The 24,329-nt window shown below is 54.5% G+C and overlaps 1 protein-coding gene across 6 annotated transcripts in view; it reads right to left on the reverse strand.

The window, feature by feature from the left end:
• CROCC (ciliary rootlet coiled-coil, rootletin) overlaps positions 1–21,220 on the reverse strand; it is a 34,873-nt gene extending 13,653 nt beyond the window's left edge. For 2 of the 6 annotated variants that reach the window (XM_081145233.1, XM_081145232.1), the window contains exons 1-20: positions 21,075–21,220; positions 20,400–20,541; positions 19,079–19,233; positions 14,386–14,571; positions 14,206–14,289; positions 14,071–14,132; positions 13,895–13,988; positions 13,176–13,282; positions 9,865–10,101; positions 9,348–9,444; positions 8,598–8,681; positions 7,957–8,190; positions 7,122–7,321; positions 5,600–5,782; positions 4,668–4,812; positions 4,073–4,219; positions 3,419–3,649; positions 2,594–2,787; positions 2,192–2,319; positions 920–1,089 (exon numbers count right to left, since the gene is read on the reverse strand). In XM_081145233.1, coding sequence (XP_081001359.1) covers positions 920–1,089; positions 2,192–2,319; positions 2,594–2,787; positions 3,419–3,649; positions 4,073–4,219; positions 4,668–4,812; positions 5,600–5,782; positions 7,122–7,321; positions 7,957–8,190; positions 8,598–8,681; positions 9,348–9,444; positions 9,865–10,101; positions 13,176–13,282; positions 13,895–13,988; positions 14,071–14,132; positions 14,206–14,289; positions 14,386–14,571; positions 19,079–19,233; positions 20,400–20,541; positions 21,075–21,134 — 2,940 coding nt within the window. In that variant the 5' untranslated portion in view covers positions 21,135–21,220. Of the gene's footprint in view, positions 1–919; positions 1,090–2,191; positions 2,320–2,593; positions 2,788–3,418; positions 3,650–4,072; positions 4,220–4,667; positions 4,813–5,599; positions 5,783–7,121; positions 7,322–7,956; positions 8,191–8,597; positions 8,682–9,347; positions 9,445–9,864; positions 10,102–13,175; positions 13,283–13,822; positions 13,989–14,070; positions 14,133–14,205; positions 14,290–14,385; positions 14,572–19,078; positions 19,234–20,399; positions 20,542–21,074 lie in introns of all 6 variants that reach the window. The other 4 variants (XM_081145230.1, XM_081145228.1, XM_081145231.1 and 1 more) reach the window with 2 other exon arrangements.
• Positions 21,221–24,329: the final 3,109 nt, after the last annotated feature.

Below are 24,329 nucleotides of genomic sequence, written 5' to 3' on the forward strand. Positions count from 1 at the left end.
TCTAGGGGACTTAGGTTGGCTGTGAGGAATGGAGTTTGCGGTCAGGGTGAGTAGCAGGAAAGGGTACAGATCTGGTGACATTAAGAGGCCAAGTCAGGCGGAGCAGGGAGAGTAAAGACGGCACAGGAGTTTGCTCCCTGGGGACTGGGTGGGTAGAACCCACAGGCAAAGAATGCCCCACCTAGGGTCTGAGGGCAGTGCCTGGCACCTCTGTGAAACTTCAAATGCTCCACTGCCACCTGCTGGAGAAGTGTGATACTATCTACCCAAGTCCAAGGCTACGGGGTGAATAGCGCCCCCTGGAGTCCTGCAGCGACAGCCCGAACCTGTCTGTGCTGAGGCCTCTCCTAGTACCACAACAATAGCAACTGTATTTATAGAGCATTTACAAAGTGCCAGTCACTAAGCCCTTTACATAGATTATCTCACCTCATCCTCATAATACCTTATACTTTCCTTATTCCCACTGTTACAGATGGGGAAATGAAGGCACAGAGACCATAGGTAACATAACCAATATGTGGCCTAGATCAGATACAAACCCAGGCAATATAACTCTAGAGCCAGTGTTCTTAGACAGCTCTGTTCTGTCTTCTAGTGAACTGGCCCCTTACCTTTCTTACTATTAGTTTAGGTCCTAGAGTGATCCTTTGTATGCAAACAGCAGTTTTGCAAATGAAAGTGCTTTCCTGAATCAGGATCATCAGGGCTGGACCCAGATTCGGGGCCTGGAAATCTGTATGTTTGATAAGGAATCCCCGGTGTTTCCTCCCAGCTACCCTCAGGACCCCCAGAATAGAGATAAAGTTCCATTTCACAGAGGTGGAGATCGAGGCAGAGTGAGATGAATGACTCCCATGAGATCAAAGAGGAGACAGTGGCTCAACCCCCCTCCCCCCCTCGACCCAGCTGCCCGAACCTTCTCTCGCTGGAGTCGCTGTAAGTCCTCCTCATGGGCTGCCCGCTGCTCTCGCAGAGAGGCCTGGGCCTCCCGTTCAGCCTGCACAAGCTTCTGGGCCATCAGCTCCTTGTCCAGAGCCGCCTTCTCCTCTGCCGTTGTCATCTGCTGCCGTAGGCCTGCCAGTTCCCCTGCACAGGAGGGATGGTGGGGAGGCGACAGGCTTGGGTTGCAACCTCCCTGTGGGCCAGCAGACTCAGGCCAGGTGAGCCACGTAGGCAAAATCCCAGAAGAGAGAGGGCCCACCTGGTACCTAGGCTGGGTTCCCTTGGAGAAGCTTCTCGCCCTCTGGGCCTGTTTTCCCATCTGCTGCTTGAACTCACTGGCCCTGTCCTCCGCCCCGCCTCCCTCCCTGGAATGGCTTCAAAGGGATGAAATGACTGATGATGAGGCTCCCACAAATGGGGAGGGTAGCCACCCCCATTACTGATTGCTTACTATGGGTCAGGCACCTGGCTAAACACTTGAAAGATCTAATCTCATCACAGCTTCATAACCACGCTAAGGTAGCTTATCTCATCCCTAATTTACGGATGACGATATGGAGGCTCAGAGGAGACAGGCAATTTCCCAAAGCTGCACAGCTTTCCATGAGGCATCTCCTTTATGACTAACTGCTGTACACATACTTGGTGGGCTATTAGCTGTCAGCACTAATGGAGGTGACCATGGGGAGGGTACACTCCACTGTGGACAATCTAAAAACCACCTCCTCGGTAGGAAACCCACTAGAGACTCAGCATTCCCTTCCTGGTTCTGTCTGGCTCGGGTGGACGTGGACAGGAAAATTAATTTTCACAGTTCAAGAAACCAGGTGCGGCATGTGGAGAGAACCAGGGCTGGGACTGTGGGGCCAAGAGAATCATTCGAAAAAGCAGCAATGGCTCCACAGAGAACTCAGAACTCTCTAAGTGCCCTGATGACAATAGGCAGCAGGCATCACTGGCTGAGCCTAGCACTGTGCCAAGGCTCCAAATGCTTGCCTCACCCCATCCTGGCAATAGCCTTAGAAGGCGGGCAATGTCACCTCTAATTGTTAGAGAGGAACCTATGGCCCAGAGAGGGAAGGGGCTTGCTCAAGAAAGCTCAGATCTAAGTGGCAGTGGTGGGATTGGAGCCCAGGTCAGCAGACCCCAAAGCCAGTACTCCCAACTTCTGTGAGACCCCAGAACTTGACAGGTTAGTCTGGGCTGGAGTCTAGTATTCCTCACCCACCCTCTGGTCCCCCCATACCAGTCAGGGTCTCCTTGGCGAGCAGCAGGGCCTGCCCATCAGCTTCCAGTTGCTCCCGACGGGCCTCAAGCTGGGCCAGCTGCCGTTGCACCTCAAACAGGCTGCTCTCCAGGGCTTCCTTCTCTAAGCTGCAGTACACACAATCCCTCAGGCCTTAGGGCGCAGCCTCCCAGGCCCCAGGAAACTGTGGATCCCAGGGCGTGGCCAGCTGTGGGCCAGGTGCCAGCCTACCTGCCCAGCCAGGCCCATGCTCCCTGGGGAAGCCTGAGCCACAGCTAGGACGTATTTGCAAGTCCGACCTCTCAGTAACTATATCTGTGGGCCAATTTCAGGGTGTGGCTGGTGACGGAGTGGCCCCAGGCAGACCCCCCAGGGTGGGCTGGGCAGAGCCCAAAGCCTTACCGAAGGCGTGTGGCTTCCTCCAACAGGGTCCGGCCTTCACGCTCAGCTGCCGCCAGCTGCACCGCCAGGCCAGCCCGCTCCTTGGCCAGCGCCTCCTTCTCCCGGGTCGCTCGCTCCAGCGCCTCCACCTGCCGCTGTGTCTCCCGCCGTGCTTGCTCCAACTCATGCTCGCGCCCGCTAAGCTGCCGGGAGAGCTGGCACCCACCCAGGCACTGTGAGCACCACCCCAGAACCCCCCAGTCTGCTCATCATGCAGCACCCTGACCCTGGACCTGACCCAGTCCTGGCCCAACAGGAGACCTGGGTTCAAGCCCAGACTCCACCCTGATGTGCTGTGTGTACTTGGACAAATCACAGACTTCTCTGAACCTGCAATACACACGCACGAGGGTCCTCACTCAGTTTGGGTCATAACAGAACCCTTTCTGCACCCCCAAACTTCCAGAGAAGCTGAATATATAAAACAGACCAAAAGAGAGCTGCTTTGCAGGCTTCAGAATGGGAACATGGAGCCCTGCTTCCTGTACCGATGGACCATACCCTAGAGGCTGCTCCCAGGAACTGGGGCCTTCAGGAAAGACACCATATAAAGGTCCCTGGGTCCTAAAACCCTGAGGTCCCTTCCAGCGATGGTGATCCAACAAGTCTCAGATTCCAATTCCAAAATTCTCTTAGCTTGCCCAAGGGCCCAGCTGGCGGAGGTAGGGCTAAACTTAAAACTCAGATTCAGGCTCCTGAGCCTACAAGCTACCCCAAGACAGGGTGCAGGAGGCTGGGAGCCTAGAACCCCTGCTCCACCTGCTCCCCATCCTCCGTATCACCCACCTGGGCCAGCTGCTCTTGCAGCTGGCAGCGCTCCTGGCGCAGTGTAGGGACCTGCTGCTCCAGGGCGTCCCGGGCCTGCTCTGCCACCCGCAAGGAGCCCTCCAGGCCCTGTCGATCCACCTCCTGCTCCAGCCGCAGCTGTTCCAGCCGCTCCTGCTCTTCCCTCGCCAAGGTGGCCTCCTGTTCCACCCGCCGCTGCTGGCCCAGCAAGGATGCCCTTTCCTCCTCCAGCTGTGAGGCCGGTGGGGGTAGAGGTGAGTGAGCAGATGAGCCCCACCCTCCACCTGGGGAAGGGGATCCCACCAAGGGCCACCCACCCACCTATCACACGGCACAGGGGAGGCTCCCAGCAGGGGAAGGGGTGGTGCCCTTGGGCATATGGACATTGAGGAGAGGGGAGAAGCGAGAAGGACCCACAGAACTTTTCTCTCAGACCATGAAATAGAGGACAGGCAGACAGACAGAGTCAGAGACAAAAGGCCAGAGACAGAAAGAGGCAGGGAGAAAAACAGATAGGTACAGAGACAGAGGTGTGCAGGGAGATGTACAGCGAGGCAGGATGTGGGCCAAGGCTGGGCCTGAGATGCCTAGTGGGGTCTCTGAGTGGGGAGCACAGGTGGGCGAGGCAGGTGGGCCCGCTGGCACACGGCATACCTGGGCAACGAGGTGGTTCAGACCCAGCTTGTCCTGGGCGAGGCTCTCGTTGAGGGCGCTCAGCTTGGACAAAGAGTCCCGCAGAGAGGCCTCCTCTGCCTTCAGCTTGGTAACTGAGAGCTCGAGGTCCATGCGGCCAGCCTCAGCCTGCAGGGTCAAGAACAGGGTGGCCAGAGGCGCTCAGGTGGGGAGAGATGGTGAGAGAGGGAAGAGAGATGGGGAGAGATGGGAAAAGATGCTCAGGGCCCAGACTACAGGGAGTGGGGCAGGTTCTCACCAAGGACTGTGCCCAACTCTCACAGACCCCAGGCCTGTGTCAGAAATGGGACTGGATGACCTGAACTACAGGCACTGCCCCAAAGCATCTGGAAAAGTGGGGATATGGCCACTGATAGAAGTGAGTTCACCTATGTCTGGGATCAGAGGTCAATTTGTGGCCTGGGTCAAATATTAGCCTGAGTCCAGAAGGAAGGGATCTGTTTGTGACCAGTGTCAGAGGTCAGCCTGAAATAGGGGTCAGTCTATGGCCAGAGTAAGAAGGTCTGTGGCCCAGGGGAGAGGTAGGTTTGTGGTTGTGTGGCAAACAGGGACACACCTTGGTCAGCGCCTCGGCCACCTCGGCCTTCTCAGCCTGCAGCATGTCCCGCTGCAGCGTGGCACAGCTCAGCGCCTCCCTCACTTCCATCAGCTCCTTCGCCAGCCCTGAGCGCTTCACTTCCAGCTGCTCTAGTTGTCTAATGCTGTGGGACAGAGGGGAGGGGGGTGCCCCGCGTCACTTCCCTGCCCTGAGTCTCCCAAAGCCAGGCAAACCAGAGCAGACTGGGGGTCAGGCCCAAGGCCGCGGGGGCCACAGCCTCACCAGAAGGACAGCCAGGGCCACCGCCTTTAGGCTCTGTGACTCTGGGACTCAGTTTTCACATCTGCAAAACGGGTAACACCCGCCCCACGAAGTTGTTATAAGGATACAAGACTTACTTAAGGATACATGAAGTATTTAAAATAATGCCGGACATAGCTCCCCAAGGGCGTTTTGAAACAAGAATAATACCTACTACCACAATGTACTGGATAGCATTGTGATTAGGTCTCAGAGAAGTAAACTGCAGTTTCACCATCCATAAAATGGGCTTAATAATAGCCAATCATAGAGTTATCATGAGGGTTAAATAAGATGACCTAATTCCTTAAAATGATGTCTGGCACTTGGCAATATTAGTATTAATATTATTACTGTAACTTTAATTTTTAAAAATAATGCTAATATTACTACTGGTATTTTAATATTGCACTACCATCCACACTACTCTGCCAGTTCTCAGATCCCAGGTAAGTGACTATACCTCCCTGAGCCCGTTTAACCAAACAGGACTGATGAGAAGGCCCTACATCGGAGAGGAGCCATGAGGAGACTTCTCAAGATGGTAGGAGGCCCAGGACACAGCAGGTGCTTTCTAGCCCCCAGGGACACTGTCAGGAAACCCAAGGCCCATTCAAGTGGCCCTGGCAGGGAGGCCAGAAGCTACTCACCTACGTTCGAGCTCCCTGCGTGTCCGTGCACTGTCCTGCACTGTGTCTTCCCGCTCTTCCTCCAGATGGTCCCGCTGGCGCCGCAGCTCCTCCTGCGTCACCTGTAGTTTCTCCCGCTCTTGCTGCAGCTCCTCAGTCTGCTGCTGGGCCGCCTGCAGGCTGTGGGCCAGGCTGTCCTTCTCCCTGCAGGACCGGGGGGAGGGAGCTAAAGGGGATGCTGGGGCTGCTCCCAACGGGGAAGATGGCCATGCTGCTAGATGTGAGCCACATCCTCCGTCTTCTAAGGCACCTGCCTCCAGGAAGCCTTCCCTGACCATGCCCATGGCCAAGTCATTTCATCTACATCTCCCTGAAGCTAACTCTTCCTAGCAGAGGGAACCCGGCTTTCCTTTTCCCCCAAACTGCCCACTTGGGGCCCAGGGGAATGGACAGTAGCAGTGGCATTATCTCCTAGTATGCCACCAGGTTGAAGAGGTTAGGCTCCTGGGACACGTGGGCAATTTTTCTGCCAGCCTGCTAGTCCATATGACCAGTAAATGCCTTTAGGGCCCCTCACCCCATCCCTCAATTCTGGGAGGCCCAGTGGAGCTGGGTCTGTCCAGATCTCACAGCTTCCTGCTGCACAGGCCAGCACACGGTAGCCAGGGCGGGAGAGCAGGGCGGCAGCAAATGGGAGCTCTGACAATTTGCAGAGCGCTGCCATTTCCCCAGCAGTCACAAGCAATGGAAGGGGTGACTCCTTCTGAGCCAGCTGGGGTTTCCAGCTCAGCCTTAGGGCTGACGGCTGTCAGATCCTTCACTGTCCCACCTGGTCGCTTGAAGTAGCAACCCTTAAGCATACTAGATATGAAGGCTGGCAGGTGGGAAAAACATACAACATGATATTAAGTAAAAACAGAATACAAAATGAGGTATTCACGTGAATGCAACAATATAAAAAGCCCTTCTCTGCCTGGCTGCTGTGGCTCAGGTGGTGGGGAATCGTCCTGTGCACCAGGAGGTCGCTGGTTCGATTCCCAGTGGGGGCACATGCCCAGGGTGGCCGGCTTGGTCCCCGTTAGGGGGCGTGCAGGAGGCAACCGATTAAAGTTTTTTATCAATGTTTCTCTTTCTCTCCCCCATTCCCTTCCTCTCTATGAAATCAATAAAAACATATATTTTTTAAAAGTTCTTCTCCTTCTAAGGAATGAGAAGCACTGGTTTTGCTATCAGTTCCAATTCCTATCCCCGGCCACATCACTGTATGAGCTTCAACAAGCCTCTCAACCTCAGCACAGTAAGGGTCCTGAACTGCATGTTTCGCAGGAAGACTAATTGGAGATAATACATGTAAAATGCTTGGCAATGAGCCTGGCACACGGTAGGTGTACAGGAGACGTTTATGACCTCACTGCCAGAAAACACACACACGTGGCTAGTTATGACCATACTGGTGCAAATCCACACGCTTACAGGCTTGGGCTGGCGTTGGGCCCAAACACTGATTTACTCTCTGGGACCTCCACTCTGACCTCCCAGGCACCTGCTCAGGAGGTCGATGGCACTCCGTAGACGCTGGGCCTCGCGCTGGGCATCCTCCTGGGCCTGGGTGGCCTCATCAGTCTTGTCCCGCAGACGCTGCAGCTGTTCCTCCAGGGCACGGCGCTCACCCTCGCTGTCACTAAGCTGCTTCCGCAGTGTACTCAGGAGATCCTGGCTGGCCTCGTAGCGCCCACGCATGTCCTGTAGCATGGGAACCACTGAGTCTGGGGGAGCCCTATGAAGCCCTCAGAGCCCCCTGCTGCTCTCTGCTGGTTCCTACTCTGAGGCCTAGGCCTGAGGCAGAAGAGTGGGGCCAAACCCCCAGGCTAGGTTTCCACTCCCTTTCACTGTGCCCTCACCACCTCTTTGAGCCCTCCACCAGGGCTCTGAGCCCCCATCTCCCTGAGGTCCCCAGCAAACCCAACCTAAGCCCCCAGGATGCCAGACAAAACACAAGCACATTCCCTCTCCCCGGTTCTGAATACCCCAGGGCTCCTCCCCTTTGCATCACGGTTCTGACTACCCCCAAGATCCTCTCAGTTCCTAGTTCCCAGGCTCCTCTCATCCTAGCAGACTCCTCCTCCCAGGCTTTTTCCCAGGGTCCTAGCTCAGTCAGTCCTGTTAGGAAACCGCATCTCCTTTTTTATGTACCAGGCTCCTCCCGCAGCTGCTCAAGCCCCTCCCACTCTGGGTTCAGATTCTCTCCCTGAGCTCTCAGCCACCTCCAGGGATCCAGACTCCATTACCCTTTCTCAGGCCTCTGACTCCACCCCTGGGATGCTCAGGCCCTACCCCAGGCTGCCCAAACCCCCCTGGATGCTCAGGCCCCTTCTTACCTGGACCTGTAGCTGGCGCTTGTGCAGAGCAGAGTGGATAAGGGCAAGCATGGAGGAGTCGGAGCAGGCTGGGGACGGGCCTCGGCGCGGGGAGCGGCCACGGCCGGGCGAGGAGCGCCGCGGTGGGGATGGGGTTCGAGGGGCCGAGAGCCCCCGCAGACTGCCATCCGATGCATCAGCGGTGTGCTCAGAGCCACTTAGCTGGACACCACTCTCCATGTCCGACAGAACGGCCTGAGGGGTGCGGTAAGGAGGCAGGAGGAGGGCAGCAGCGAGGTTAGCTGGGCAAAGAAGCCCAGGTGGGGCAGAGGGGCCGCAGCAGACGTGTGTCCAGCTTCATTCCCAAATCTGCAGCACATCCTATGCTCCCTTCCAACAAGTCTTCCTGATTCCACTCCCACTAGCTCAGCCCTCAGCCCGCCAGGTAAGGCCTCCCATGTATTGCGAAGACATCATTCAGCCATTCTCTCAGATGGGCCTGAACCTCTTGCTGGCAGGTTCCCCAGGTTCCCCAACCACTTGCAGTTCTGCTGAAGGCCACCAGAGGACACCAAAGGACGTGGTGGCCCTGGACTGCCTGGCCTTGCCTTGCGCAGGGCTCCCACCCCTCTGGCCTCTCCCAGATTGCTCCCACATCACACCTGTGCCAGGTCCCTCAAGGTCTGTTGCAGCCCCTCTCCCTCCTCTGCCTCCAGGCCCGCCTGCTCCTGGAGCTGCAGGGATTCCTGGAGTGGTGTTGAAGAGAAAAGGAAAGGGTGGTCAGGGTCTCTGCCCTAATCTGGAACCCAATCATCTCTCCCTGGTCCCCCACCAATCAGGTAGCCTCTAAGGCCATGACCATAGTCCAGCTGCTTGGTAACCTCACAGCGGCCCCAACTGCCCTGAACAGACTAGGCCCAGAGAAGTGCAGCGTTCCACCTCAGGTCACACAGCCTGTTGGGGAAGAGCTAGACATAGAACCAGGCCTGGCCCCACACAGGAGGGTAACCAACCCAGGCAGTACCCTTGAAGGGTATCCCTCTGGTGGGGACACAGCTGAGCTCCAAGAGAAAGAGCCCTGGGCTAGCAGGTTACAGGCATGAGCTCAAGTCCTGACTCCCCAACTCACTGGCTCTGAGTCTCTGGACAAGTATTTCCCCTTGGGCCTCAGGTTTCTCATCTGTATAATGGGGATCATGCTACAGGGCTGCTGAGAGGATGAAATGGGATAAAGGAGATAAATGTGCTCACACTAAGCCTGGCACACACTAGGTGTTCAATTAATGAGGGGGTAAAACAGTCTGAGTGGGATGCTCCAGGGTGGCCCAAGCAGCCTGGCCCTCCACCTGTGTCCATGGATCTGGTCAGTGCCCCATCCCGCCCTGCCACACCTCTAGGGCGCTGCATCTCACCAGGGCCTCAAGCTTCTCATTGAGGGCCTTGTTGACCTGATCCTTCTCTAGATTCTGGTTCTGAAGGCGCTCCACTGTCAGGGCCAGCTCTGTCACTCTGGAGGTGGGGGAGCAACAGAAGTAAATGGAAGACCCACCCCAGCTTGTCCTCAAACCCCCCAGCTCTGTGTCCTGCACGCTTCCCCAAACCTGCAGCAGGGACCCTAGGATTTGCCTCCCTAGTTGTATGACCTTCAGCAAGCCACTTCTCTCTGGGCCTCAGACTTCTCAGTAAATGGGAATGAGGTTGCCACCCCTTTATCTCCTGGGAAAGCACTCTGGGACTTGTCTAGGCTGCAGGTGCTGGGAGCAAATTTGGCATCAGAGGTTGAACTGCTTGTAATGTGCCCTGGGCAAGAGCCTTCTGGACCTCAGTCTCCCACTCTGCCAAACGGGGTACCTGGGAAGACTGGCTGAGCTCGAGCAGAAGGGCCCATCTCCAGTGAACAGACCCCCTCCTTCCCTACCAGGCACCCACCTGGCATTGAGGTCGGCCTTGTCCAGGTTGTTTTGCATCTGCAGCTGGGCCATGCACTCCTCCTGGAGCACCTTGTCCCGCAGCTGCTCCTCCAGCTGGGCCTGCAGCAGTGCCTGCTTCTCCAGGGCTGCCTCGGCCCGGCTCTCGGCCAGCCGCAGGCCCGCGCTCAGCCCCAGGCCCGCTTCCTGGACAGCTCGTGAAGTCCGGGCCAGCTCCCCTCCCAGCTGCAGCAGGTCTCTGGTGGAGAGAACACAGGATAGGGATAGGATGGGGTGGGCTCCCAAATGGCACTGGGATGCTATCTGTCACTATCACACTGGGGAAAAAAGTCATATAACGCACAGTGTGGGTGAGGCTGTGGTTAAACAGACCCTCCGCAACACTGCTGGCTGGAGGACAACCACAGCTGAGGGCAGTCAGGAAGAGCTCTGAAAATTACTAACGGATCGGCTCTTTGACCCACCAACTCCAATTCTAAGAATTTATCCTACAGAGATGCCCCAACACATGGAAAGTGACGTGTGTATAAGGTGACCCACTGCAGCATTGCTCAGGTCAGAAATACTGGTGGCAACCTAAATGGCCATCAAAAGGGACTGCTCTTAAATAAGCCCTGATACATCCATTCTGTGGAACACTCTGTAGCTGAGAAGAACGAATGGGGAAGCTCTTCAGAGCCTGAAGCGGAACCACTCCCACTTGTAACTCAGTTATGACTATGAGGTGAAGGAAGCATCTTCTAGCCCTGGCCGGGTAGCTCAGGTGGCTGGAGCATCATCTCAATAAGCCATGGTTGCAGGTGGGATCCCCAGTCAGGGCACATACAAGAATCAACAATGCCCGGCCGGGCGTGGCTCAGCAGTTGAGCGTTGACCTGGGATCCAGGCGATCGGGGTTCGATTCCCAGTCAGGGCACATGCCTGGGTTGCGGGCTCGATCAATGACTCTCTCATCATTGATGTTTCTATATCTCTCTCTCCCTCTCCTTTCCTCTCTCTGAAATCAATGAAGATATATTTAAAACAAACAAACAAAAAAACAAACAATGAATGCCTGAATTGATGGAACAGCAGATCTCTCCCAAATCAATTAGAAAGAAAGCATCATCAAGAACAGCAAAGATGAAATTCTACCAAGAGTATATAAAAGGGTGTGTGTGCGTGTGTGAGATCTGCTGCACTTGCTTGTATAAAATAAGCCTGGAAGGTCATTTAGGAAAGTGATGGGTCATACTGCTTTCCTCCAGGAGGGGGAGGAGTGTCTGAGGCCAGAGGTGGGAGGGAGCCTTTTCACCTTATACCCTTTTGAAATTTGAATCTTGTGAATATATGAGTTATTTAAAAAGTAAAATACTAGGCCCTGGCCGATGTGGCTGGGCTGGTTGGAGTGTCATCTAGTACACCCAAAGGTGGTGGGTTCGATTTCTGGTCTGGGCACTTGCCCAGGTTTCGGGTTTGATCCCCCATCAGGGAGTGTGTGGAAGACAACTGATCGATGTCTCTCTCTCCCTTCCTCTCTCTAAAATCAATTTTTTAAAAACATAAAATATTAACTTTTTAAATGCTAATTAAAAATAGGGCATTTTTAAAGTACATCAAATAGGTTAAATTCTCTCCTATCCTGAATGAACTGTACCATTGTGTATCTAATATAAAGAGAGGAAGTGCCTCATTAAGGAAGAATTCCAATTAATACATTTAGGAGTGACAGAACGAGACGATCAGAATCTTGCAACCTCTGATGAATGTCTGGGCCTTGGTATTGAGCATCTAAGGCAGTGCCCAAAAAGAGACACCCAGGCAATCAGGCCTCCTGATGAAAGAGCACACAGCACTTATGAAGAAGTCTTATAAAAAACAAACAAACAAAAAAAAAAACACCAAAAGGAACAACAACAAAAAACCTGAACCTGAATCTGATCAACATCCAACCTACAAGAAATACAAAGGTGTTAAATGACACCACAGAATGCAGACTGTGGGAATCTTAGGACAACTGCCCCAGTCTCCTGAACAAATAAAAGAGACTTAAAGGGCAAATCAACCCACCACATTTTGTGAACATCTATCCTGATTCAAACAAATTGTTAAGACGAAAATTGAAGCAAACCGTCTATAACATTGATGAGTTCACCAAAAATTGGGAAACACTGAATATTTGATGATTTTAACAAAAGATCATTAATTAAACAAATTTTTAATGTAAAAAAGGAAACAAATTGGTCTCCCTGCCCCTGGGCTCTGCCCCACAGCCTCACCTGCTCAAAGACCTTGCAGGACCAAGCCCGCGTGCTGGAGCGTGGCTTTGAGGCTCTCCTTTCCAACCTGACCTCCATTCACCTGACTTTCTCTCCAACCCCACCATTTTCTCCCACCTCCAAGCTTTTGCTCTGGCTGTACTCTCTGCCTAGTGTGCCCTAGCTCTGCTAGTTAAAATACTACTCATCCCTGAGCTCAGTGCAAATTCCACATTCCACCTTCTCTATGAAGTGTCTTTCTGACCTCCCCAACCCTTCCATCCTTCTAAGCATCCGGGACATTCTCTCTGTTCCACTTTCATGTTACTGACCACTCACTTTCTAGGTCTAGAATTCTGGGAGCCTATTTCTTTTTTTAGAAAATCCTGACCTGAGGATATGGGTTTTTTTTTTATTGATCTTAGAGAGAGAGGAAGGGGTGGGGAAGGGAGAGAGAGAAGTTGATGTGAGAGAGAAACATGGATTGGCTGTCTCCCATACACACCTTGACTGAGGATCAAACCTGCAACCTAGGTATGTGCCCTGACCAGGACCTTTCAGTGTATAGGACAATGCTCCAACCAACTGAACCACCCGGCCAGGGCTGGGGGTCTATTTCTTTTCATCGCTAGAGGTGGTAAGGACCTGGGTAGCATAAGCTGAATATTCTAGTGGATTAAAAGCAGGAGCTGTAAATCCTGACTCATCTGCTCACTGCTGTGTGACTTTAGGAAAGTCACTCTACCTATATAAGCCTCAGTGTTCTCATCTGTAAATTGGAACTATTACAGTTCCTACTTGACAGAGATGCTGTGGATATGAGATGAAATTAAATGTACAAAGAGCCTAGCTCAGAGGAAACACCTAGTAAATGTTGATCACCACAATCGTGGTAAGAGTTCACTATTACTAGTTGCTTCTGCATGTATCTCTAAGGGCCTGGCACACAGTAGGTGTGTTGGGTTAGACTGAAGTTCAACTGAGTTCAGCCGAATTCAACTTAAAAAGCAGGGTTGCCTTCCAGCTGCTGCTACAGCGTCTCCCCAAGCCACCCCCTTGGCCAGCCAGGCCTCACCTCTCGGTGGACATCTTCACCTCGCTGACCAGCCGCCGGACCCCCATAACCTGCTTCCAGAGGAGGAGCAGGCGGCTGTGCTCGTTGCTGAAGTAGGCATTGAAGGACTGGAGGGAAGACAGGCTGAGTGAGGGGCTGGCAGGAGGACCACCCGCTTCCTTCCCGCTCTGACCATCCTGGAAGGCACTTTCGCCCAGGGAGGGGGTCTTTCTGTGGGCCAGGTCTGGGCCTGCACACATGGCTGTGTTGAAACTGTCACCCTCACACTCCCAAGCCTCCCTCTGGCACCGGGAAATGGGTTTCAATGCCTCTACTAGCTGCAAGAGACAGCGAGAAAGGGCAGAAAGGGCTGGCACCTAGGTTTGCATCCCAGCCGCGTGACTGGGCAGGTTACTTAACCTCTTTAAAGTGAGGACGACAGCACCTACCACATTCAGTTATGATGCGAAGCAGTGAGGAAAATGAGCACCTGGCACATGGTACATGCTAATCAAGGCCAACTATCACTATGACAGTCATTTACCTCTCCCAAAGGGCTCACCTGGCCAGCAGGGCCCTCCCGCTCCTTCTCCCGAAGTCTAAGTTCTCACCACTGTACAAAGGCCCTTCCCCTCGGGTCAGGCTGGACCCAGCACCCCCGCGCCCACCTCCTCCTCGCGCCTCCACGCCGCCTCCCGCTGCTCCAGCTCCTTGCGACTGCGTGTCCAGTCGCTGGTCACCTTGCGTAGGTCCTCACTCAGAGCCTGGTTGGCTGAGCTGGCCTGGTCCAGCTGCTCACGGAGCATAGCGTTCACCTGGGCCAGGCTGCTGCTCCTGGTTGGGGCAAGAGGGATCAGTGAGCTCATGGCTAGGGAAGACCACCCTCCCAGCCACGTCCTCTCCCTGCTGTGCCCACCTCTGCTGCTCCTCCTCCAGGCGGATGAGGGCACTCTCCAGGTCTCCACTGTGCTCTGTGTCCTGGGTGGAAGAAGTGGGCATCAGGTTGGGCACATGGAGGGAAGGGCTTGCCCTGCCCTGCCCTGGCACCCACCCTCAGCCGCTGCTGCTCCAGCTCTGTGGATCTCTCCAACAGCTGCTGCTCCAGCTCCGAGCACTTCTTCTTGTACTGGAGAATCTGGGGATGAGTGGCGGGCAGTGGTCAGCCCCAGGGGGTGGGAGCAGGGCAAAATGAGCACATGGGTAGGCAGGAGCAGGAGTGGGCGGCCCTGACCTTGGCCTGCAGCCGTTGCACAAGCTGGGCCTGCCGCTGCTGGCCCTCCTGGTAGGACTGCAGCTTTCGCCGGTAGGAGGCCTGCTCCTCCTGCAGCTGCCTCCGCAGCTCCACGCTCTGCCGTACCAGCCCCCTGGGCTCCTGTGTTTCCAGCTCCCCAGATTCCAGCTGTACAACCTGCTCCAGCTGCAGGGAAGGGACCTGGATGAGAGTCCTGGGCCTCCAGGGAAAGCAGACACAGGTCTCTGCAGGGGGCGTCAGGCTGGGCCCAGGCTCACAATGCCTTGTAGGCACATTTGGGCAAGCCCAGGATGCAACGCACGTATGCACGGGCTAATGCAGCTGTGCATGGACACACAGATGGGGTATGCATGGACACATTCCGGTGGGCCCACAAACATGTGCATGCAAAACACAAAGATGCACCTGGGGGTAAACCTTAGAGGCCCTGGGTGCACCGTGAGCCTGTCTTCCAAAACGACTAACTGCACCGTGGTTGATGATTACTAGATCCATGCCCATGTCTCCCTACCCCGTACCCAAGTGAGCTTAGGAAAGCATGCTGTTCCCCACTGCATCTTAGACCTAAAAGAGTGTTAGTGGCACATTCGCTGAGATCATGAATTAATGGCATAAGAACATGGGAATACATTCAAACAGAGGCATCGACACATGGATGCGTATTGAGCTTAGAGACATGCACACATATAAGGCACACAGGAGGTGTCAAACACCCCCAGGGTGACACAGATGAACTCCCCAGCCTGCTCCCACTCCTATATACGCAGCGCTCAAATTTGTAAGAGGTGCACACAAATGTTCTAATAGGCCAAATGACTTAAAATGCCCTGAGCCCCAGCCCAGCCTCAGGCTGCCACCTCTCCCTGACCTCATGGGAAGCCTCTGCTGTCAGCACCCTTCCTTCACCCCCAGGCGGCTTGCAGCCCCTTCATCATCAGGCCCTGTGGGCACAGGAAGGATGCCTGCCTGGCTCTGGCTGCTCCTATAGCCTTGGAACTCGCTAACTTCCTTAGGCACCTGCTGGTCTCAGCCTCCTCCACCTGTTGGGGAAGCAACTGAGGATGAGTGGGGCTAACAGATGAGTGACAGTGCCCAGGGTGAACCAACGGGATGACAGCCCAGCCCAGCAGACTCTGACACCAGCTCACACTCACCATCTACAGCTGGGGCAGGGCATTTACACTTCCACCCACACTAATGACAGGGCCAGGCCAGGTTAGTGGCAGGTGCAGGTTCCCTCCAGTTGTTCCCTGCATTGACCCAGTATGCCCAGGAGATGTTCAATGAGCCACTGAGAAAGCTGAAAACAACTTCATTTCTACCTCCCACTCCACCCCCCAGGGGCAGCGCTGGGGCGGGGTGACTGTGGCCACTAGAGCCACCCATAGGGAGGGGCTGGTGGGGGCTTCACCTCAAGTTGGGGGGAACAATGCAATCTGAAGGTGTGGGAGGAGGTGCCATGCAGGAGGTCTCTGCCTGGAAGAATGGGCTGTAGGCCTGTGACCAGTGTCTGCAAGAAGTCCACCTCGGTGAGGAGACGGGCAGTGTCCACATCTGAGCATGCTGGTGGTGGCACCGAAATGCTGTGTGTGTTGTGCATCGATGCAGGTATAGCTCATGGGAGTGAGTGGGGAGTGTTTTGTCATTTGTCTCCACCAGGGACCGTGTGTCTCTGTGTCTAGGTCTTCACGGGGACCTGAGAGAGGTGGTGTCTGTGGTCACAGGTCTACATTGTGGTGCAGGTGTGGGTACATCTGTGTGTACCCATGTGGTCATGTGTTTGCAGGTCTGAGAGCACAACTCTAAGTGGGTGAGTTGGAGTGTGTGTCTGAGCTCTGCGTGTGTCTGTGGTGTGTGTGTCGGCGACTCTATGCTTTATGCACCTGTGTGTGTCCACGGGATGTGAGACAATGTGCTGTGTTGTCGCAGAATGTGTGTATCACGGTGCTGTGACTGTGCATCTGGGTGGCAGGCTGCACACCTAGGTGGGATGTGTGGTGTCTGGCTGCAGGTGCGGCTCCTGCTATGGTGAGCTTGTGTTTCTGTGCGGTGCATTTTTGCGCATCTGTGTATGTCTGTGTGGGGTGTGATTGTGGCCTGTGCTGAGTGTGTTTTACACAGGTGTCTAGACCTGGTGCTGTTTGCGTTTGTGATTTAGAGGGGTTCAGGCAGTCGTCGGGTGCTCCACCCGCTTCCCCAGTGCTCGAAGCCAGGCCCAGGCTACTCCCAGCCATATCGCACCCCTTTCCACCGACTTCACCCCCTCACAAAACGGCCTTTCAACTTCACTTGTTATTCAAGGAGAAAGGAGGGTGTCACCAAGCCAGGGATGAAAGAAGTTTACGGTCTCCCCTAGCAACCACTGCCCCAGTGCCTTATTATTCCAGTCACTCGGTCCAGGTTGCCATGGACACAGGGAGCTCAGGGGGCGTGGCCACTCCCTTCTTCCCATCCCAGCTGCCTTACCCAACACTTGCTCCTCAGGGACAGGAAGAATGGGGGGGTTCCATAGGAACCCTGAAGGTCTCCCTCTGATCTTGGAGGTGGCCACTGGGAGCCCGTGCCTCAATTTCCCTGCATGCAATCTAGAGGGCACAAATCCTGACCTCGCTTCCAATTTCTTTTCCCAGGGATGCTGTGGGGTTTAAAAAGTCAGAACGACCTTGCTGACTGCCCCCCAGCCTAGCCCACATGCAACACTTATGGCCACAGAGGCACGCCCTGCCACTTGTGGCATGGGGACAAGTGGACAGCAGGGAGACACAGTGCCAAAGGACCTGAGCCCAGACCAGGGGTCTCATCCCAGCTCCACTGCTGACCGTGGGCCTATCACACTCATTTCTGGGCCTGTTTCCCCATCTACAATAAGGTGATCTCCAGGCTCTGATGTTCTCTATGGAGACCTCCACCTGTACCCCAGGAAAGCCCTGGAGGTCACTCTCAGCCAATCCCTGCCTCCAGGAAGTGCTGCACTGACGCTATCTCAGACAGAGGACAGTCAAACACCAGGCTCACTCTACAACTTACTCAGAGCCTCCCTGACCACAGGATGGAATTTTCTAGACTTAATGCAGACCCCTACTCCCGTGCTGAGGCCCCAGCCCAGCAGCTGTGTCCTAGAAGAAAAAGGACCTGCCACCTGCCACCTCTTCTTCCCTTCTCCTGCCAGCCAGGGGGGTGTGCTGGCTTCATTGTCAGTCAGAAGCTGGCATTTAAGAGGCAGCTCCCGCCCTCGGAGGCCTGGCACTGTGCCAGGGGCCAAAAGATTTGAGGCCTAAACTAGGAGGGGGTTGGCTCAGGGCCCCATCACCACTGACAATGTGGAACTCCATCCAGTTAGCCCTCCACACCCCCTGCAAACCCTGGGAAAATTAGTTCTGAGCTGTCCCCAGTGCTGGGGGCCACTGCAGCCTCCTCGTCCTCTGCAAGTCCGAACAAGTCAGGGGCTTATCCAGGCGGCCAGATACCAGGACACAGACAGCCTACAACCACACTCAGAAATGCATATCCCTCTTCCCAACAGGAGTATGCAAGCCCGTGCATGAACAGGTTGGCTCAGGGGGTCTAGTACCACACAGGGGACCCTGGGGAAGCTTTAGTCTCCCACTTGCAACATCCGAGTGTCATATCTGAGGTCTTTCCAGCTTCCCAGAGGCCAGCTGCCCCCCTGGAACTCCCAGCCCAATTGTTTCTTCCCATACTTGAGAAACAAAACTAATGCAGGGCTGGAAGTCGAGAGACTAGCCTTAATTGGCTGTGTGACCCCAAGCACAGTGCTTTCCCTCTCTGAGCCTCTGTTATCTCCTCTGTTAAATGAGCATCACAATGGTGCCAACCTCGGTGCATTAAAGGGAAAGCACCCAGCACCTGTCTGGCAAGTAGTAGGCACTCAGTAAGCAGCAGCTACTATTATGACTGTTTTTAATATGCACACATCCATTTGCACACATTCTCCCTCCCTCATGCAACTCTCCCACCAAGTTTCAGCCATCATCAATTCCCCAGGGTCACCTCCTACAAGCCTGGAGGTCCAAAGAAGACAGTACAGAGAACAACTTGCACCCCTGGCCCTGGCTACACTGACCTCCTGGCCCAGGCGCTGGGACCCCTGCAAGCCTGCAGCACAGGTTCCCAGGGGATGTGAATCCCGTCTGGACTCGTAAGCAGGCCCAGCTTCTCCTTCCATGGCTGGGCCTCACCCCCATGGGGAGCAGCGGCAGGCCTATGGCTGCCTGTTCCTACCCCAGGCTGCCTCAGAGCCCAGCCACTGTTGGGTGAACCCCGAGGCCCATGTAAATGGGAGCACAGGGAGATGCCCAGAGACTCAGGGGTGGCAGGGACCTCTAGGGGTCTTAGTTTCTATGTCCTCCCACCCCCAAGCAGGTCTGGAACAGACAGGAATGAAATGCTCCTGGTGTCAGGCACTTTATTCCATTAGCTCACAGATTCCTCAAAACTCCACTTCATAGTACCATCCCCACTACAGAACACAGACTCTGAGAGCGGGGTGATTTGCTCAAGGGCCATTCAAGTTGGCAGAGCCACAGTTCAAACCCAGGCCGGCCTGAGTCCAGGCCCACCTTTTGCCTGGTATGCAGGCCTGCCCTGGCCACCTCCCTGACCTCACAGCAAGGGAGCCCCTGGCTCAGCTCTCAGCCCGGGCAGCACCCACCCTCTCGCTGACCGCATTGTACTTGATGGCCAGCTCATCGCGCTCGGCACGACTCTGGGCCAGCAGGTCCTCCACGCGGGACAGTTCCTGCTGCAGCAGCTGGTTCTCTTCCTGTAGCGACAGCATTGATGCCATCTCTGTGGCCGACAGCGGGGCTGGAGAAGGACAGCAGGCACATGATTAGCTTCCACTGGGTCCAGGGGGACATCCTCCCGCTACAGGTGTCCCACCCATCCATGGGGGCAGGAAGATGGACCAGGACCCAGAAGGAACCTGGGTAGGAGTGCATGTAGCACCAGGCTGCACGAACAGAACAGGAAGGTGGGCAAAGCAATGGGCTTCAGGGTAGACTTAGAGTGGACACAACTACAGCTGCAGTGTGGCCCCAGCAGGCCTGGGAGGTACAGGAGGGAAGCTCCGTAGTAGTCAGGAGATAAGGCCCCAAGTTCTAGCTCCTTCCTTCTCCAGTTACTACTGTTCTCTGGACTCAGTTTTGCTGATCTGTAAAATGGGTGGAACAGTAACCAGACCCTACCAGGAGAGCAGGAAAGCCTGATTTAAGGGAAACACTTCATGTAACTTCTAAGATCAGGCTTTAAAATAGTATAAGTCAGGTTGTAAGGAAGCAGAGGAAAAAAAGAAAGACCAGAGGGAAAAGGAACCCCATCCTGTGGGCTCCCCTTCCACCCGGTAAACTGGACACATACCACCTGGGTGAGAACTCTCTAAGTCCCTGTCTGTGGATCCCAGGGGCCCCAACATCCCTGGTCTCCCAAGGAGGCTGAGGTTAGACAAAGACTATGGCAGGAACACCAGAAAGACCATCAAAGAGAGCTGCAAACACTCCAGCTGTGACTGAGTGTGCCCCTCCCAGACTCTCAATCCAAATATTCAGTGAGTTCCACCTACCAGAAGGAGCAGGGGCCCATCAGCTTTCTTGAGGGGGGAGGGGGGGGGAATGGACTTCCACAAAGCCCTGAGCTAAACTGAACTGTCCTCCCCCTATAATCTCAGATTCAGCCGGCTCACACCTTCCCTGGGAGAGAATATCATGTTTGGGGTTTAAGTCTTTGCAGCAAGGAGGGGATTCTCAGCCCTGCGTTCTACTTCTAGCAGCAATACATGTGGTGTAATTTGCCCAGAACACATCTGGGCAAATTACACCACTAAATCTCTATTTCCTTATCTGTAAAATGGCAGGATTGTACCTGCCTCCCGGTGGAAGCGGCAATCATTGTTATCATCATGACTACTGAGAACGGGCTGTGAGAAGAGGTAAGATGTGGGCAGTGTCTGTGCAGAGGAGAGGAAAGACTGGTACCTGGGCTCTCAGGCTGGGAGAAGTTTCGGGTGACAATCTCCCTGATGAGGGCAGGCAGGTGGGCAGGCTGACAGTCCTGGGCCGGGTTCTGCACACTCAGGCTGGTCTCCTGACCCGGCCCCAGGACGCTGCTCTCTAGTGTCTGTGGGGAAAGAAAGAGGGTCTGAGGGGAACCTGGGATCCTGGGAATCCCTGGCCTGGGTGGGAAAGAGCAAAATCCAGTCACCTAAGATGTGGGTGCCCAGGAGACCGCCAGGAAATCCACCAAATGGAGGGAAGTCTGGGAGTTAGAATTGCAGACACCGCCCCATGGAAGGACACTCTTGTATGCCTCCTGCCAGGGAAGGAGGCCCCCTCGAGGGCCAGAGAACCAAACCCTACAGCGGCAGCACAGAGTATTGGGGGCTCCAATCCAGCTCCGAAATAGATGGGTGAGGATCCCATTATGCCAGCAGAAGTCACCCCAACCCTAAAATCTGGGAGGAAGGACCCCCACCCTCCCCAGGGCACTGCGATAAGGGAGCCACAGCACACCCTTCTACCATGAGATGAGTCTAGCTGGGAGCTGCAAACTGGGGCCCCTGTGCACCTCACCACCACACCTCTCCCATCCCCAAGATGCACCCACACCTTCCAGAGTGACTGGATGGAGTACGCACAGTGGTCAGGACCCACCTGGATAACCGTCTCCAGTTCTGGCTGGGTCTCCAACGACCCCTCCAGCCCCACACTCATGGAGGGAGGCTGTGGGCAACCCTCTCCAGGCCCTTCTCCCAGGCACCAGACCAGCTCAGTCCTTCCAGCCCACCCCACAGCCAGACTGCTGTGCTGAGCACTGGGCAGCTTAGGCTTAATCCGGTGTCCCCATGTGACCACAGGGGTGGGAGGAGCTGAGGGAGGGGGAGGGGAGGGGAAAGCAGAGGAGGGGCAGAGGGAAACAGAGAGAAGACCTAGGATATGGGGGGAGGGGGTAGAGAGGGGAAGAGGTGGGGAGAGAAAAGGAAGGGAAATAATGGAGAGGGGGAAGGGGAGGGAAGGAAGGGAGGGACCAGAAGCAAAGGACTCCCAATACTCACTCTCACTCTCTCACTCTCTCTCTCTCTCTCTCTCCCCCCCCCCCCATACATACTGCCCACCCTCCCCAACTGCTGGGTCCTAGAGACCTAAAAGCTCAGGGGATGGGGTCAGCAACCCAAAGACAGGACTGGCCAGAGTCTTCCAGCTTGTTAAGAATGTAGAGGGATGGGTGGAAGTAGGTTTACAGTTGTGAGTACAAGAAACACAGAGTTGCCTGTCTGGGTGGCTCAGCTGGTTGGAGCATCATCCTGGGCACCAAAAGGTGGCGGGTTTGATTCCGGTCAGGGCACATACCCAGGTTTTGGGTTCAATCCCCAGTTGGGTCACGGGCAGGAAGCAACCAATCAATGTTTCTCTCTCACAACAATATTTTTCTCTCTCTCTCTCTCTCCCTCCCTCTCTCTGCAATCAATAAAAACATATGTTTTTTTAAAAAAAACCACCAAAACCTCTTATGAGACATTGTTTATCTCCCTGCCTGTCCAACTGGAAGGAAATCATGCTGAGGTCCTGGGGCCAGAGCCACAAGCTGGAAGCGGTCTGGGTCATCATGTAGAAAGCCACCTGCCAAACACCCAACAGGGCTTTTCATGAACAAGAAATAAACTTCAGTTGTATTGAGCCTCGGAGATTTCTGGGTTTCACTATCGGCTACTAATTTCTTAATCACTACACACTGTTAAATAGTGGATAAGTGTTGGCTATGATTCATGTTATCTTACTATCACTAGTACTATTGTCTTCCCAGTACCCAAACTAGAACCCTGTGCCTGGTACACAGGAGACCCTCAGGCGCTGTTTGTAGGTCTAGCGGCAGGAGCCAGCCAAAAAATTCCTCAAAGATTACTCGTCAGTTTCAAGCATACCAGTTGCTCCTGCCCACCCATCCCTTCTTTATTCTCCAGTTGCTGACTAGAAATTATAACAACAAAAATACTGAACCAACCACGAGCCAGGCCCTGTGCCCAAAACTTTGCATCTCTACCTTCTTGGCAGCCCTGTGAAGCGATACTATTCTAACCACTTTACAGATGACAACACTAAGGCTCAGTGAAGTTAAATAACTTGCTCAAAGTCACCCATCCATGAAGGGCTGAAGCCACAGGTAAGACCCAGGTATGCTTGGTTCCAAAGTTTAAAACAAAAACAGCAATGGCTACCATATGAGTGCCTACTGTGTGCCAGGTACCACCCTAGGTCTCTGGTGTGTATTATATAAGCCATCTCTTACTTGGACTGCTGAGATGGCTCCTCATAGGCTCCTTGCTTGCCCTCTTGTCCCCTTTCCCAGTCTATTCTCACATAGTCAGGATCACTTCCCTCTTCTGTTCAACCCCTACCCCACTGGCTCCCCATCCAACTGCCTCCTATCACATTCAAAATAAAATTCAAAGTCCTGCCATAGCAAACAAGGCCTGCCTGATCTGGCCCAGGCCCACCTCTCCCGTATCATCTCCTTCCTTCTCCCCCTTGTGCATCCCATTCCAGCCCTGCTGGCCTTCTTGATTCTTAAACACACCAGACAGGTTCCCACCTCAGGGCCTTTGCACCTGCCATTTCCACTGCCTAGAATGCTCTTCCCTCTTCCTTTTATGGCTGACTCCTGTTCGTCAACCAAATCTTGGCTCAAAAATGTCACCTCTGAGAGAACAAACCCTGACCTCCCAGCTAAAGCAGTCCCTGCCAGTGGTCATTCACTGTTTTCGCCAACACATATGTTGTCTGCTTCCTCCATGGGCAGGGACCAAGTCAGCTTTGTTCACTACAGTTTCCGCAGTGCCTAAAGTCCAAAGCTCTATGAACAGCTGCTGAGCGAATGAATGAATGCTAAGAGACAAATAATAATATAGGAAGTTAAATGGAAAAAAAAAGAAAAGAAAAGAAACAATTCCCCTGGGCTTTGGCAGGATCACACTGGGCAAGTCTTGGCCACAGATAATGTTGCCCACAGCCTGGGATCCAGGAAGGACTTCCAATGAACACATCCAGCACCGGCTGCATCCCAGGAGTTCAGGGTAAAACTGGGCAGCCCCCCCTCCCCCACAGGACTTCTGGATGGGAGGGGTGCCTAGTGTCCAGGGGGGATGCCCATCCCCAGGGCTTGAGAGAGACCAGAGAGGAGGAGCTGAGTCAGAGAAACCCCCAAGATCTAGGGGTTCTGACTCCTGACTGTTAGACAGACATAAGCAGAGCAAGGATGATGGGCCAGGTATAGAAACTCACCAGGGCAGAAAGCCCCGGATGCCTAGCAAGGGGCAAGAAAGCCCTGGATGCCTAGCAAGGGGCAAAACTGGGAAAACAAGAACTTTGTCCCCAGGGTAACCTATCCTCCCTCCCCGCTACCACCCACATATTAGACCCCCTAAGCATTTCTGCCCTAGAGATAACATCATCTAGGCCTCAGTTGTATTTCAGCTCCAGGCCCAGAAAAGCAGCAAAACCAGACAAGTGAGTCCCTGGCTGCCTCAGGACCAGCAACATTGACTAATGATCCCCCCTGGCACCCACCAATCATTGGAGACCACGACCCTGAAAGAGCACACCTGGAGAGCTGATGAATATTCTATTGAGACCCTCCCCTAAGATTTCCACCTGCAAGAGAAGGATAAATATGCTCAGGACAAAGGACCCAGTGCTTGTTGCCCCACCCCCAACCTACCCTCCTGAGGGTAGATGCCGGGGCCATCTACACTCTTCTTCCTCCAAGGCTACCCCATGAGACTTGCAACCAGGGGAGCAATGGGCAGCAGCAGCTCGTCCTTGGCTTACCCCCAACCCTGTCTCCAGGGCCCCCTTTTCACTGACTTCTCAGTGAGCCAGAGCTGCCCAGCCTAGGCTCTCCTGTTGTTTCTT

Source organism: Miniopterus schreibersii, assembly GCF_964146895.1.
Source record: "Miniopterus schreibersii genome assembly, chromosome: 8".
Lineage (NCBI taxonomy): Eukaryota > Metazoa > Chordata > Mammalia > Chiroptera > Miniopteridae > Miniopterus > Miniopterus schreibersii.